Source organism: Antechinus flavipes, chromosome X (assembly GCF_016432865.1).
Source record: "Antechinus flavipes isolate AdamAnt ecotype Samford, QLD, Australia chromosome X, AdamAnt_v2, whole genome shotgun sequence".
Taxonomy (NCBI): Eukaryota; Metazoa; Chordata; class Mammalia; order Dasyuromorphia; family Dasyuridae; genus Antechinus; species Antechinus flavipes.
Genome location: NC_067404.1, coordinates 62,861,535 through 62,877,711, shown reverse-complemented (window position 1 = coordinate 62,877,711; position 16,177 = coordinate 62,861,535). Strand labels below are relative to the sequence as shown.

At 37.8% G+C, this 16,177-nt stretch overlaps 1 protein-coding gene across 1 annotated transcript; it reads left to right on the top strand.

Annotated features, from left to right (window-relative positions):
• Window positions 1–12,031: 12,031 nt before the first annotated feature.
• LOC127542864 (thioredoxin, mitochondrial-like) lies at window positions 12,032–13,553 on the top strand. Its single transcript, XM_051968725.1, has 2 exons — window positions 12,032–12,708; window positions 13,210–13,553. Exon 1 carries the CDS (start codon window positions 12,207–12,209, stop codon window positions 12,702–12,704), a length of 498 nt encoding a protein of 165 aa, XP_051824685.1. The 5' UTR covers window positions 12,032–12,206; the 3' UTR covers window positions 12,705–12,708; window positions 13,210–13,553.
• The last annotated feature ends 2,624 nt before the right edge of the window (window positions 13,554–16,177 follow it).

The following is a 16,177-nucleotide window of genomic DNA, read 5'->3' as shown; positions in this document are numbered from 1 at the left end:
ATGCTAATAGATGGCCAGGGAAGTATGCTAAGTTGGTAAGGAATTTGGGAGAGGCATTGATTTTTCTACCTATCAGGGTGCTGTTTATTAATTTACTAGCTACTATTGGGTGGCTCTGGAGACTTAACCTGATGCTATTTGTTCATGGAGGAGAACCAGCATAAAGAAGATTCCTATTGGACTAATTTAAGGACACTTTGTTCCCCAAGTAAAAAAAAAAAAAAAAAGCCGGTTGTCTCAAATATGAGAGACTGCACAGCATGACCTCAAGGACAGTATGCCAAACCAGAGTTAAGGAACTTTTAAATCATCTTGCTCTGATGAGGCTACTTGTAGAGCAGAACTGCAAAGTGAGGAATTCAAAACCCTTATGCTATCTGTAGCACAGAATTCTACACCTTTCATCCAGTGAAAGAGACAAAGCACCTGTGAAATGAAAGTCTGGCACTAGGTCTTTGAGGGTCTTTCTAGCTCTTAAAGCTTAAAATCCTATGAATTGAGAATTTGAAAGAGGGGTTTATTATAGATGGTGTGATCCTCAATATGGCTTTTGCTTGTGGAGGACATTACATTGATCACATTAACACTCAGAAAATGATAAAGCCTTTTCAATGAGTTCCATTAATAAGCCAAAAAAGATCAACCTACCAATCCATACAGGAAAAACTAAATGGATGAAAAATGTCTACTGTCTGTCATACAGATGGACAATCAGTCCAATGAATTAACATCTCAGTATATAGATTTGGGACAGAGACTATGTATGGCCAATAAATTAGGGCCTGAATTAAATAAGAGGAAGAAAGCAGGGTAAATTATATTTGAGAAATTGTATAGGATTCATTCACATTTTCTAAAATTACAGGCATTTTAACATAAGCTCACAGTAAACGGGCAGGTGTGCAGGTTCCAACTAAAGGAGACTCTGCCAAATATTTTTGCTAGTGGCAGACAGAAAGAAAGGGGTTTAAATAAGAAAATTCAGAATAACAACTTCATAAATGACAGATTTAAACACACTCTGATGTGCTATAGAAACTGGAAACTACACGCCCCCGCCCAATCATTTGAGCGGTATTTTTCAGTGCAGTGACTTTGCTATAGCCATGGCCAAGTTCTCTTTGTAGAACAAAGCTGTGGATAGGTAAGTAAATCTTATAGCCTATCTCCAAGCAAAGTAACGTGCATTCACTACTTAATTCTGCATCCATACATTAGACTTTGTAGTGATCCATCAATAGTTCCCAAAATGGTTCTATGGAAAAAGCCTCTAAGCATAATAACAAGTACAGAGAAGTCCTGGAGTAGGGCCACATGCATTGATTAAAGCTGCACCCGGCATAAATCAATGTAATTAGTAAATCAATTTTGCTCAGAACCAGAACATTAACCCCTTCAGGAAAGATGCGTCCTACTGATAAAGAAGTCACTTCTTTCTTTTTCCCCTATTCCTTCCTGCAACACAGAAATTCCATTTCTAAAGCATGAAGAATCACCAGTAAAGCTTTTCAGATTTTCTGGGGAAAGATCAGCTATTTGGTTTCAGTTTCTGGCCTCAGGGTTCAGGGAGCACAGTCCTTGAAGCTGCCAGTTGCTTCTGCAGAACTCAAGAGAGGCAAAGTGCCTTCAAAGGTTTGTTTTTCTTCTCTGGGTTTAATTTCTGCATATCTAAGAATGTCCAGACTACATGTCATGAAATCTCAAGAATGAGATTCAGGCTATAGCAGGAATCCACATCTAAATACTGAGAAACAAACAAACCCCCAAACTCAAGAGCTTGCCAAATAACCCTTCACAATAATTCATTGAGAGAAGGATTCTTGTAGAAAAGGATAGTAGAGACCAAAGGGGATAGAAACAGGACTTAATTCAGTATGAAATCATTTTTTCACACATTATTATGACCTTTAATTAAGAAGCACATTCATACCAAATAAAAATCACAAAACATACAATGCCTACAACCCCTCTGAGCAATATGCTTTCACTTGGGATGAAAATCCTCTATGATAGATACCACAGCTGTGCTAAGTCAGAGACTGTGAAAACATAACACATTAAACTTATATCACCCACATATGGTCTTTCCACACAGGTAGATTTAACTGATTTTTCCTATATGGTGACAATTTATCATATTTACAGAAGAGTTGTCCTGATCGATGGCATGGGCCAAGTCGTGATGGTATAGTTTCTTAGCAATGCTTATTTCTCTCAGTTTCTGTATTTCCCTTACAAGTTTTCTCTTTCCAAAAAAGTATCTTTTTTTACATGTATTTGTCACATTTAAATACAAAGAAGTTAAGGACCAGCTATGTCAACTTAACTCCACCTAATTTTTTCTTTTTCTCTTTATGCTGCGAATAAATACAACTTTCACAAGCGGTCACTTATACTGGGAGAGATAGTGGGAGGAATATGCCCAAGTAGCTGAAATCTCTAATAAAAACTATTTTTGCTTTTATTTTCAAAAGCTCGCTCTAGGATTCCATTTACATCACTTTGTTTCTTTTGTTATTTAATGTAGAACCATGTTTTCCACTTCAGGAAAATTGGAAGCTTAGTTTCAAAATGACTTCCTACATAAGTAGCAAATTTAAATGTATTGGTGAATTATATGCTAAGTTCAAGATTGCAGAAATTTCTATTTTCCACCAAAATTAACATTTTTATTCATCTTTTCAAAGGGTACGATACAGGTTGGCACCACTGAAGAAGAATCTCAATACCAGCAGTAAGAAGAGGAAAGAAGAGAAGAAAAAGAAAGGAAAATTACTTCTCGAAGAAAAATATTAAAAGTATTCTGTCATTATTCAACCCTCAAACCCCAAGAAGGCAAATGGCAAGATACTAGCTACTACAGGAATTATGGAATTTAGATTAGACCACAAGGAGTTTATAATCTCATGACAATATCATAACTACTGGACTTCAGGAATGACATAGCTTCAGTCCTAAATTATCCTAAAATTACTATTGTCAGTGAGTAACAGAAGTCATTAGGCTTAGGTGTTAGAATGAAAACAAATTCATAATTTTTCAAATACAAGTGTCTGTTACCTAATCTTTGGGTTTTATGGTACCCTGATGCTACTGCCTCCAAATATAGAGTGGAAAAACAGGTAGCCCCCCCCACCCCTTATATATTCACAAGATACTGTTTTAGGCATGAATGAGTTCTGGGGAAGTTGGGTTTGGCTACAATTGTCCTGCTTCTAGTTGCAACTCAATTTGAGCAATTTTTCAGAAAGTTCAAATGCAGAACCAGCTTGTAAAGAGAGCATTAAATAACAAAGGAAGGCATTCATATTTGTTTCAGAAAGTAATGGAGAGTCACTGGAGGCTACTGAGTAGGAGGATAAACTTGATAATGAGCTCCTTGAAAATAAGGGTGGTCTTTTGCCTCATTTTACCCTCAAACTTAGCATAATGCCTGGCACATAGTAGGTGGGGTAAGTACAAGTGCAAAGTCAAGGATAACAAGAAGGTTGTGACCAGGAAGATGGTGGTTCTCAACAATCACAGGGACATTCAGGGGAAGATTTGGGGAAAAGAAAATGAAGATTTGTGAAAGGGGGTAGGTTGAATCAGATGCTTGGTGGATATCCAAATTGAGATGTGCAAAAGCTAGTTAGTAATGAGGGACTGGATTTCAGAAGAAAATCTAGGTAGGGCTAGATAGATAGATCTGTAAGTCATTTGATAGTCTGGATGACCACTGAACATATGAGAGCAGATGATGTCACCAATCAAGATAAAGAAGAGAAGCGAGCCCAGGGAAAAGCATCGTGGGATACCCATGGTTAGTGGGTGTGACAAAGATTAAGATTCACCAAAGAAGATGAAGAAGTAATGGTCACTTGGGTAAGAGAACCAGGAAAGGAAAAGTATCATAGAAAGTTTGAGAGAACAGAGTATCCAGAAGACAACAAATAATAATTTCAAATCTATCAGAGAAGTAAAGAAGAAAGAGGATTGAGAAAATGCCTTTAGACTTGGTCATTGAGATCATTGGTTACTTTGTAGAGGGCAGAAACCTGTCTACAAAGAGTTGAAAAACAGTGAAAAGACAGGAAGTCAATGTGTCTTGCACAGACAGCTTTCTTTAGGAATTTAGGCAAGAAGGAGAAGAAAAAAAGGATTATACCTATTGGGAATGGTCTAATCAAGTGAAGGACTTTTTAAAGATAGAGAAGATAAGCATGTTTATAGGCAGCAGGGAAGAACAATTAGAAAACGGAGACAATTGAGAGGGCAATCTTCTGGAATAGATGGAAGGAAATGGGGCCAAGAGCATGTGTGGATAGATTGAATTCAAAAAGGAGACAGAGTCTGAATAGTAAAATTTCTGAGCAATATGTGATAAGGAGAAGGAAAAAAGAAGAGACTCTTGGCTAATGGCATAATTTTTTTTTCAGCAGAGAGGTTGGTAGGAGAGGATGCCATGAGAAGCTTGAAGAGAAAGTTTGAAATGGTCCCTCTGAGTTTGGGGATAGTGAATCAACTAAGATGGAAAAGAGTTGTTTTGCTACAATGAGAGCCCAAATGAATAAACTTGTAGTGAACCCAATCAAAATCTTTTCATGACTTTCTCCAGCTTCATTCAGCAGCATGCAAACAAGAAGAAAAGAGGTAGAGAGTGGGAATAATTCAGGATTGGGAACTGGCCAAAATATCATAAGCAATAGAAGAGTACAAGGGATTTGGCAGTGGAAGAGAATGTTTGGTTCACCCTGTACTTATGACCGGGAAGGAGGATAGCCAGTAAAGGGGTGATGATGACCTGAGAAAGAAATGAGTAGTAGAGTAATAAAAGTAGAATGAGGATAAAGAAACGGCATAAGGGTAAATTAGGCTTTGGGAAAGAGGGAATGATAGAAGAATAAAAAGACTACAATTCAAGGAGCTTCAGAGTTTATACGCATGAAAAGTAGAACAGTTGTGGAGGATAGCAAGATCAAGGGCGATAGCAAGACCATTTCCAAAGTGGAAGACTATGGGGAATTGACTAGATGGAAGAACTGGGAATGTAGGATCTTGGAGGAAACATCAGTATCTATGCTGAAGTCTCCTAGTAAAAAGGGAAGAGCGGAAAAGGCTGAAACAAGGACTGAACTCATTGAGAAAGAAAGCAGAGTGACCTGCAAGTTGACAGATAAGAGCCACCAGGTTCTGTGCTGGGTGATAAATTCGGATAGCATGAACCTAGAAGAGAGGTTACTAAGTGATGGTGGAATCATCTCTACAGGAGCACCTCCACTAACAGGAAGCTCACTGCCATTTAACCTGGGCCATGCCATTCAGGTCACATGTAAATATTATACAGTTCTACCTTATAGAGAATCAATCACAGTTTTACAAATGATAATAGCAATACAAGCAATACATATGCCTCAGGAATGCCAGTACATTCCTAATGTAATCTCATCTGAAATCTGAGCTGCATTTTTTCTTTTTATCTCCTAATGTTACTACTGAGTCGTAGACAAATCCTTCAGTGGAAAAGTAACACAGAATGACAGTTATAAAACACGTAATGTTGTGAGCCCACTTATGGTTTCAAGCTCTCAAATCAAAATCATGCAGTATGTGCAGGATGATTTACAACTTACCTTCTCTTATTTGACTGTCACACCCTTTCTTCTAAAATGTAAGGACATAAATATGCTGCTCTTTTCTCTTAACTAAAGAACGCTATAGACCTTGCTTACATAGCATGATACAACTCTTGAAATTCACTTATTTGAAGGTTTTTTTTTTCCATTTTCTTTTTGGATCCTACATTCCTTATGCCTCAATATCACTTGTTGTCAGGACCTTTATTTTTGCAAAGCATACTATCCATGCAATTGGCCCAATATGACTTCATTCTGATCAGGCCTATCAATTTACCACCATATCAGATGTCAGATATCTTGGCCAGGTAGTGAATTATGTATGTTACATAAACACCTTAAGTTTATGCTCTCCCCTTTTAAGGTCTTCAAAATGTTTTAAACAACAGAGAAAACTAAATTAAAGGCTTGATTTAACAGAAAATAAAACAGTGACAGTAGAATCTGAATTAGTCATTGCCTCTTTCAAGGCACCATCAGACATTTTCATCTCACTATCAAGAAGGGGTTAATGGTAAGCCATGTCATGATGCCAAGAGGGATAGGACTCACCTGAAATGAGGGTAGTCAGACCAACAGCAAGGAAAGAAAACATTACATTTAATCTGGGGTATATTGTTCACTAATGTCTCCACGATTAGATTATGAGCTCCCAGGGGCAGGAACAATGCCTTATCTCCCGCCACAGACCCACATCAATGTTGAACACAGTTATGTGCTCACTAAAGATTCACGCAATTGATAGAACTGGGAAAATCTTCTCTTTCCCCATTGGCAAGCAGCCATTTGCAGAATCCATAAACTCTCTAATAAATATAATTTTCTTTTTTTCTGTAAACCTAATAATTATCAACAAACAGAAACATTTCAATATACAAATACAAACATAAATTATCTTTTGTATGAAATGGACTAAAGCAGTAGTGTCAAAGTCAAATAGAAGCAGGTGCCACTTAAACATACATAAGGATCCCTGTCGGCTGTACACTGATTTAGAAAACTACAGATCAATATTATTTATGTCTTGTTATATTTTAACGCATTTTAATAAATATTTCCCAATTACTTTTTAACCTGGCTCAAGCCATACTTGGGAGTGTTAAAGGTTACCTGGGGCCTTTGTACAACAGATTTAATATCTCTGGAATTGAAATGCAGAATAAGATATGCATTTTCAGATGTGGCCAATGGACTGATTTATTTTCTTAGACTATATATATTTAGGAGTTTTGAAGTTAGTGATTGGTCAGGAAAAATGATCAAAAAACATTTTTAAACATATAGAAGAAAAACATAATGTAGAACGGGACACAAATTGAGCAGTTTTGTTACTACCTTTTAAAATTTAATGTCTATACACTTTCTTAAAACCCACTGAACTTCACTACAATTTTGTCAAGTAATCCTTTAAAAAAAAAAAAAAAGCAGCCAAGTTCATAGATGCTTGGCACAGCTTAGGGAGGGAGATGATGTAATGGTCTTTCTGTAATAGGACATGTGATAGCAGGCAAATGATACTGAAACAAAAAAAGTTACTGGAAGGACAAGACTCAGATCCAGGTTGGTAAGATTAAAAACAATGAACATTACCCAGAATAAAGTCAATAGATCAAAAGCCAGATGTTGAATAGTTTCCATAAATTGGACATAGTCTTTGAACTCTACCAAATTCAATCCCCTAAAGATATCTACATTATTTGCTGAAACTACAATGAAATTCACAGAAAGTGATTCATTAAACTTTTCAGTTATAATATTTTTCTTTTTTAAAGCTTTGTATTGTTTTCACTAGTTATAGTAAAAATATATGGACACAAACACACACATATATATGTATATATATACATTAAGAAAAAACTTTCAGAGTCAAACAAGATAGCCATTTATCAAATATAGCTGCCTTTGCAATTTGTACATTAAAGGGGATCTCAGATGAAGAACTTTCACCTAATGACTGTACTATACCTGAGCTTGGATATCGTCAACATTGCTGCAGAAATTTACAACTATTAATGAACCATTGCAACCCTGGTGAATAACAGATGGGTATTTATGGAGCACTAGCTGTGTACATGCCAGGAAGACTGGGCACTTGAAAGAACATATGACAAAAGAAATAGAACCACAGAATTTACAGTTGGAAGGAAGTATATAGTACAATTCATACCTGAACAAGAATACTCTACAAAATAGCTGAGAAATGGTCATGGAACCCTTGCTTAAGGACCTTCAGTGAGGGAAAGTACATCATTTCTGAGGTAGCCCTTTCCACTTCTGGACAGCCTTGTTTGTTAGGAAGCTTTTTGTTGCATCGAGCCTGAATTTACTTCCTTGCAATTGTCCACAGCGCTCCTAATTCACTTGGAATAACAGGCAATACAAAGTGAACAAGGCTTAAGAATATGTATAAAGGAAATAAATCAATGCACAGACAGAAGCAATTTAGCACAGAAATGCTGCAGTAATGAAGAAAAGTTTCTAATGAACACCCTCAAAGGAACTAAAGGAGAGTTCTTGAAGGAGCTAAATTTGGAATAAAGTTTTCAAAGACTTAAGTCTCTCAAAAGTTTTTACTGTGAAAAAGGACAAATTTGAGAAAACTATCGATTTAAATGTTTTGTTTTGTTCTCCATGATCACAAGAAGAATTCTTTGGGAAATTCACCTTTGATTATTAAGGGGATCAGGAAGTGTTCAAAGTAGAAGGGGTTTGAGAGTAATATTTTCCATACTATTGAGGCTAAGCTTGTAGCAAAGAAAATGAGATGCAGCCCTAAATACTTTTTTAATTATTAAAGCTTTTTATTTTCAAAATATACGCATGGATAATTCTTCAACATTAACCCTTGCAAAACCTTGTGTTCCAATTTTCCCTCCTTTCCCCCATCTCTCTCCTAGATAGCCAGTAGTCCAATATATGTCAAACATGATAGAAATATATGTTAAAACCGGTATACGCATACATATTTATGCAATTATCTAGCTGCACAAGAAACATTAAATCAAACTGGAAAAAAATTGAGAAAGAAAATAAAAATACAAGCAAACAACAACAAAAAGAGTGAAAATGCTATGTTGCAAACCACACTCAGTTCCCACAGTCTTCTCTCTGGATGGCTCTCTTCACCACAAGATCATTGGAACAGGTCTGAATCATCTCATTGTTGAAGAAAGCCACGTCCATCAGAATGTATCATTGTGTAATCTTACTGTTGCCATGTACAATGATTTCCTGGTTCTGCTCACTTCACTCAGCATCAGTTCATGCAAATCTCTCCAGGCTTTTCCGACATCATTATGCTGATCATTTCTTACAGAACAATAATATGCTATAACCTTCATTTAATATAACTGATTCAGCCATTCTCCATCCTATAGGCATTCACTCTGTTTCCAATTTCTTGCTACATCCTAAATACTGAAGGATTCATATAGTGTAATGACTGCGTATTTAAAATCAGCCGGAGTCAGGAATTCAGGTTAAGGAAAAAATCTTCAATCTTTATTGAAGTAAAGAGGTGAAAAAAGATTACGATAGCAATATGGGCAAGAAAGATTACAATAGCAATATGGGCAACTGCGACAGGAAGCCAGCTAACAGAGGGGGATCTGAGCTGAAAAGCCCTCGCAATGGCAATGCGAGCAGTCTCTCCTTCCCCATCCTTTTCCACTCCCCTGCCTCCACCCACCAAAATTGTCATTTCCTATACAACACATCAGGACTTGCACAAAGAGTGGGCGGGGGCCATTCTTTCTCCAAGCTTATATATTAATAGAGTGTGGTCCAATTACTATTTAGCCTCACGTGCTTGGGATCTCAGTGCATCAACTCAAGCCTCAGCCCATTACAATATAGTCCCTCTATTGGCATGAGATAATTTTAGAAGCTATGTAAAGCAAGCAGAAACAAGAAATACAAGGCATGGGTAGCAGTGTAAGAAGAATGATCAGTCTAAAAAAGATGGGAAGCTAGCAGAGTAGCCTACACAGACTGAAAAAAAAAAAGCTAGAAAGTAGGATTAGAAAAGGAAACTAGGTGATGAACTGGACAAAGTACTATCCTGGAGTAAGAAAGAACAGAGTTCAAATTTAAACTCAGAGACTAACCAGATGTGTGACCCAGGACACTTAAGCTCTGATTGTTTAAATCTCTTCAACTGTAAAATGGGGAAAATAATAGCAGCTATCCCACAGGATTGCTGAGAGGATCCAATGTGATAATATTTGCAAAGTTCTTAGCACATACCTGGCAAATAGAAGGCACTTAGTAAACACCTGCTCCTTTCCCTCCTTCCCTGGTAGATCTAGGAATGCAGATCTGATTCAATATTAGGAAAACTATAAATACAACAGATCATATTAATATATGAGCAATAAAAATCACATGATTCAACAATAGATGAAAGAAGAATGTTTAGCAAGCACAAGAACAAATGAATGTTTCCTTAATGCGGTGACAGATACATAAGTAAATACAGATACAAAAATAAAATCAAGAGTTAACACTATCTGAAATGGAAAAACACTAAATGCCTTTTCAATGAGATCAGGGGTAAAATAAAGCTGTGTACTGTAACTGCCATTATTTGATATAACTCTAGAAATATATGCATGTATGTAGTAAAAAAAATCAGAAAAATAATTGGAGGAAATAAGTATAGACAAAGCAATAAAATTATATGAGTTAAAGATTCCACTAACAAATAGAAACAATTTACAACTCCAAAAGAAGTATGAGAATATATATTAAACCCACAAAAGTCATCAGCCTTTCTGTATATTACTAAGAAAACTAAGCAGAGATAGAAAAAGAAGTTTCATTTAAAATTAATGATATACAAACTATCTGGCAATGCAATTACCAAGACATACATAGGATGTGTATGATTAGAATCACAAAGCATACTTTACAGAAATGAATTTGAAAAGGAATGAGTTGCTTATGGTTGAACCATGATATTATAATAAAAATGATAACACTAAATTAAGGCACAGATTTAGCTTCTCTGCTATCTTACTCTCCTTGTTGGGGCAATTAATTTACAATGTTTAAGTGTCTAGATGAATATTTTTAGCGTTGGTGTCACATCTGTTATCCATTTCCCATTTCTGATAACCAATAACTTATTTAAATACTTTTGGGTTAAATCATTGCAATTTCATGTCAAATCTTTTACTCGTGATTCTTTTCATCTTTATTATGAATTGTAATCTTATCTCTGAGTATTCAACGGTCTCCACTCTGCATAGACAATTTATTCAGGGTTATTCCTTTTCGTATCAGTTAAATGAGGTCAATTTCATTTTTGTGATGTTATGAGGTGCTCGTCATGTTCACCACATAACGATTCTTTTTATCAATAGAGTATTAATGCTATACAGATGAAAGTCTTTTGTATGATCTCTATCTTGGGTACACACAAATACACACAATCACACATACACACAATCACTCACACACAAATACATCTTCACCTTTGCACCGAAATCACTCAGAATTAGACTGTAAGTTGGAGAGTTATATCAAGTTCCTCACAGAATTTGTCTACCACACCATCGATAGCAACCAATGTTGGTGTGTGAGGCGGTGATCTTTTTTGCAAATATTAAGTACTACAATATATAATGGTCAAATGTTCCAAGAAATAATGCTTCTTGTAGCTTTGGGGCATGTAATCAAACTTATTCTACTAACCTAGTTCTTGGAATACCCGATAAACTATCTTTCCATTTAATTATAATTTCTCTTTTTTCTCTAGTTTAATTTACAGCAAATGTCAAGATAGCTGTGATTCATCTCCTCCAGAAACAAGTCCACTCACTGGTCACTGGACAAGGGTCTTACATTTAGTGTAATAATATTCAAATTTAAAGGTTCTGTACTGTCTAAAAGTACTTAAAAGTGTTACATGAAACAGGGAGGGGGAATAAAATATTATTTTAAAGAAAGGATGGTGTGTGGCCTCCATTGGGACTTGGATGTAAAACAACAACTTCTTGTCACTACAGAGAACTATTTTCATGCGGGTATTTTCTGGATTTTCCGTTTCCTCGTTACCTCCAATCCAAGGGGTAAGCCATAAAACAATGCATAGACTGAGGCAGTTTAATGGAAACAGAGCCCGGAAATTATTCTGCTCACTATTTTGTTGCTCATTCTTTTGTCTATAGCTACAGACAAATCTTAACAATGTGAAAACTATTGGAAACGTGTCCGGATATAAGAGGACCCCCTATGGCTCGGCCCTGGGAGTGAGAGCGTTGGTCCTCTTTACCGCGGAGGCAGAGGCGGAGGGAGACGAGAGACTGTGAAGTGGCTTGCCTAAGAATGGGTCCCATTGGCAACAGAACGGACCGCTGTTGGCTGCTCGTGCTTTCGCCTTCCAATTCAGAACACTGAGAAAGTGCATAGGAAAGTAGGCAGCATTCTCGGGAGGCTGAGGTAGGAGGAAGGAGACGGGGAAGCAGGCAGGTAGACAAACGCGGCTTAGCGTCTGCGTTGTTCTGAGGCAGTCTAGCCGCACCTGTTCCATTGCCCACACTCACTGACTCCTCCCCCTTTATCCCTTAAAGCTAATTTGGATTCAGGTTCATGGCTCAACGCCTGTTTCTAACCAGATCCTTGGCTTCTGTCATGGCCAGGAAGCTATTTATGCGCCGTTGGGCTCTCCCTAGTGCTGGGGTCCTGCAGGCTACCCCCAAGAGCTCCGGCACTCCGGCCCTAAACCTCAGCCGGCTCTTACACAATTCCCACATTTATAAGATTACGTTCAACATCTGGGATGGGCCGGATTTTCAGGAAAAGGTGCTCAATAGCACCATCCCAGTGGTGGTAGATTTCCATGCCCAGTGGTGTGCCCCATGCAAGATCCTGGGACCACGACTGGAAAAGGTGGTAGCCAAGCAGGAAGGCAAGGTAATGATGGCTAAAGTGGACATTGACGAAAATACGGACCTTGCCATTGCCTTTGATGTATCCGCGGTGCCAACAGTGCTAGCCATCAAGAATGGAGATGTGGTGGACAAGTTTGTAGGACTCAAGAATGAAGAGCAGCTTGAGGCCTTCCTGAAAAAATTGATCAACTGCTGAACAGGCAAGAGCACCCGTTACTTTTGTTTTTATCTTTGGGGCCCTTATTCCTTTGGTGGGTAGGGATCACAGCTACCTAGCTCCTCTTGGTCTTTCACTGACCTTTGTCCTCAATCATGAGAACTTATCCTCTGACCATATAGGGGTGGTAATTAGAGAAAGGCTACTGGTGCTGACTGGGGAAGTAAAGGCCCAGGTCATTTTCTCCCCTTTTTAGTCCCAAATCCCCTTCCACTATTAGCAATCCCATTTTAATCTAGGATCAGTAGAATTGGTGGCCTTTCTGAAAATTGGAGAGAGAAACCACCTCCATGGGGTTTTTCAATAGACGAGCACCATATTGGAACTGTAAGAACTTCTGTTTTTGTCTTGGGGTGGAGAGGGGGGGAGGTCTCTGCATTAAAGACATAAGGCAGGCCTCTCTGTCTAGTTGAGGCTTTTCTTCCTACTCACATTATACATTTTTTAAAAGAAAGTAACCTGTACTTTTCTTGTTTTTTTATAGGTCTGATTAAAAAAACTTTACTAAATGTGACCACCTCTTACAAAGAAGAACAAATCCTAAGCCTCCACACTAAAATTCCCTAGTAACAACTACAAACATCTCTAGAAGACACCTCCTTCAATCCTTCTTTCTTACCAACACAAGAACATAAGAAGAGCTGAAAGAAGGGGAAGATTTCTACAAAGAAGTCCTATAATCTGGAAGAGCCTTGAAGCATCACCTTACTTTATTCTTGGCAGAGCGTTCAATTTTAACAGCGGGAGGCTTAACTGAATATATCCAACACAGGGGTGGCACATTATTTTTTTTAATAATAAAATTTAAATTTAATTCCTGATCAGAAATGTGTCAGTTTCTTTTATGGCAAGAAATCTCGAGATTTAGAAAAGAATTTCACTCTACTAGTTTAATAAGAAGGGAATAAACGGAATAACAAATTTGTCTCTTCTAGGCTACATGGGTTTTCTTCCAATATGTTGTGCCTTTTTGGTCTCAACTTAACTCCAAGGCTCCTCAAGGTGCCATTGTGTTCATTTCAATGTAGAATTTGCCTTAACTTCTTCAACTGCAGTATGTGGGATATGAAATATTTAGGAATTGACTATATTTCATCTAATCCCTTCCTTCAGGCACCAGTGATGAAGCATGATAAAATGGTTCCATTCACTACCCTCCCTCTAGTTTCAAAGGTCAGTCTGCTGGGTGATGACGTCTTCTCCTGTTCAGAGATTAAGGAGGCTTTGGGTTTGAAAGCTTCTCTATTCTTCAGTCATCCATCAATGGATGTCTGCTTGATTTGCTTTGTGACAGGGCAGTAGCTCACATCATTAGCCCTGCTGCTTTTTCTTTACAAATAGCCTTTATATTAGGGTTCAAAACTTACTTAACAGAAAAACCCCAAAACCCGTACCTAGAAAAAGTACTTTGCCTTCCTGACCCCACCATGGAGTTATTAAATGACTTTCCAATCAGAACAAAATAAAAATAGGGGAAAAGGAAAAGTGTGAGAGAGTGGAAAGCTTGCCAGATTGGGAATCGAGCAACCTATCTCTAGAGTTAGATCTTGCACATATCTAGTTTTTTATTAACTATTAACAATTCCCCATTTATTTTGCTTGAATATATATATATGTGTATATATATGTATATGTATGTTTGTAATGGGTTATATAATTTTCTTGATGGGGACTTGGGGGTAGAAGGTGAGAATTGGAAGAGAGAGAATTCAGAGCTGAATATTAAATTTTTAAAAGTCAGTCCCTGACTCTGGGCCCATAGGCTCCTCATCTGTTAAATGAAGGGTAAGATTAAATAATCTCCAAATTGCTTTCTCACTCTAACATTCTCTAATACTCTAGGACCATGGAGGGGAAAAGCAACCCCAGAAACCGCTCACAAAGATTTGTCTGGCCAGAATATCAACCCATGCCTCCTAGGATGACTATTTTGGGGGAATGAGAATTATGGCAAAGAATGTGTTCTGAAAAGATTCTAATATACTGAATGCCTGTGTTATTAAACAGCTAGAAAACCAAAAGTCAATGGGGTGGTTTGTGGTATCGCCCCTAGTCCAAGCGATTCACTGGGATTCAGCTGAGGATCTAAAACTCCAGAAATCATTAATCCAGGATTATCACTTTCCAAGTGTTGGAAATGTACTTATAATGCTACATTCAAGTCTCGAGCCTGACCTGAATTGTCCCAAATGGTGGGTATTTACAACAAATTGATGATGCATACATCTAATATTTCCCAAACAGGTTTCCTCACCTTGACTCTAAGGACTTTGAATGAGGAGGCCCAGCTGATTATTCTCATAATCTACATTTGATTAACTGCTTCATAATGCAATATCTCTAGGCCATTTCATGTGTGCTCAAAGAACAAGGGACAGAGCCCACACATAGCCAAGGGATGGTACTCAGAGAGGGCCAAATGAAATGTGGAATATGCCTTTGACTGGCATTCCCCATCTGCTGGGGGTCTGCAGATTTATCTTGTTGCCAATTCTTACGTGGTGACACTCTCATCAAAAAGTCTCTCGTCCTTTGTGTGAAAACCCACAAGTTTGGGTCTGGTTTTCTTTTTTTATGTTATACTATCAAGCAAATTTGCTCCCAGTTCACAACTGAGCAGCGGAGACATCAAGGCATATCTATCCTCCTCACCTCTTGGCACATCAAAGGCTTAGAGATGGAAGCAATTAAATCCAACCCCCTCATTTTAAAGTGGGAAAAGGAAGCACAGAACAGTTGACTGACTCTCAAAAAGTCAGTCAACATCTGAGGCAAGATTTGAACTCAGATCTTTTTTTTTCTGAGACAATTGGGGTTAAGTGACTTGCCCAGGGTTACACAATTAGGAAATATTAAGTGTCTGAGACCAGAATAGAACTCAGGTCCTCCTGACTTCAGGGCTGGTGCTCTAACCACTCCACCACCTAGCTGCCCGATAACTCAGATCTTCTTAAGCCCAAATCCAACATCACATCCACTAAGTCATGGTATTGAAATGCTACAGGTTATCTCTGGGTCTCTGTCTCTCTGCCTCTGTCTCTATTTCTGTCTCTGTCTTTCTCCCTTTCTAACCTACCCCTATTCCTGCCTACTATTTGAACATGTCACTGCTGCTCCAGACCAGGAACTGCTAAGTACCCTGTATTTCAAGCCTACAAAACACCCAGATTGCTATACTTCCTTGATTCACAAAACATACACAAAAGCCATTTTAGAAATAGAAACCAGTATGAGAAAGCTTATTCTCTCCAGATTAGTTCAGAGGATGTTTGAGTTTCCCTGGCCTACTTTTTGATGAATTATATAGTGGTCTAGAATAAACATATAAAACTTGGACTATTACTAGGAAAGGCTGAAAAAGAGAATGTCAAACAAAAACAAGAAGTATCGGGAGAAGGGGGGTAAGAAAACACCAACTTCTTTCAAATATTTACTTCCCCCTTCCCCCCAAA

Bases quoted from the DNA above. Each gene is read 5' to 3' on its own strand.
- LOC127542864 (XM_051968725.1), top strand. From the start codon at position 12,207: ATGGCTCAACGCCTGTTTCTAACCAGATCCTTGGCTTCTGTCATGGCC.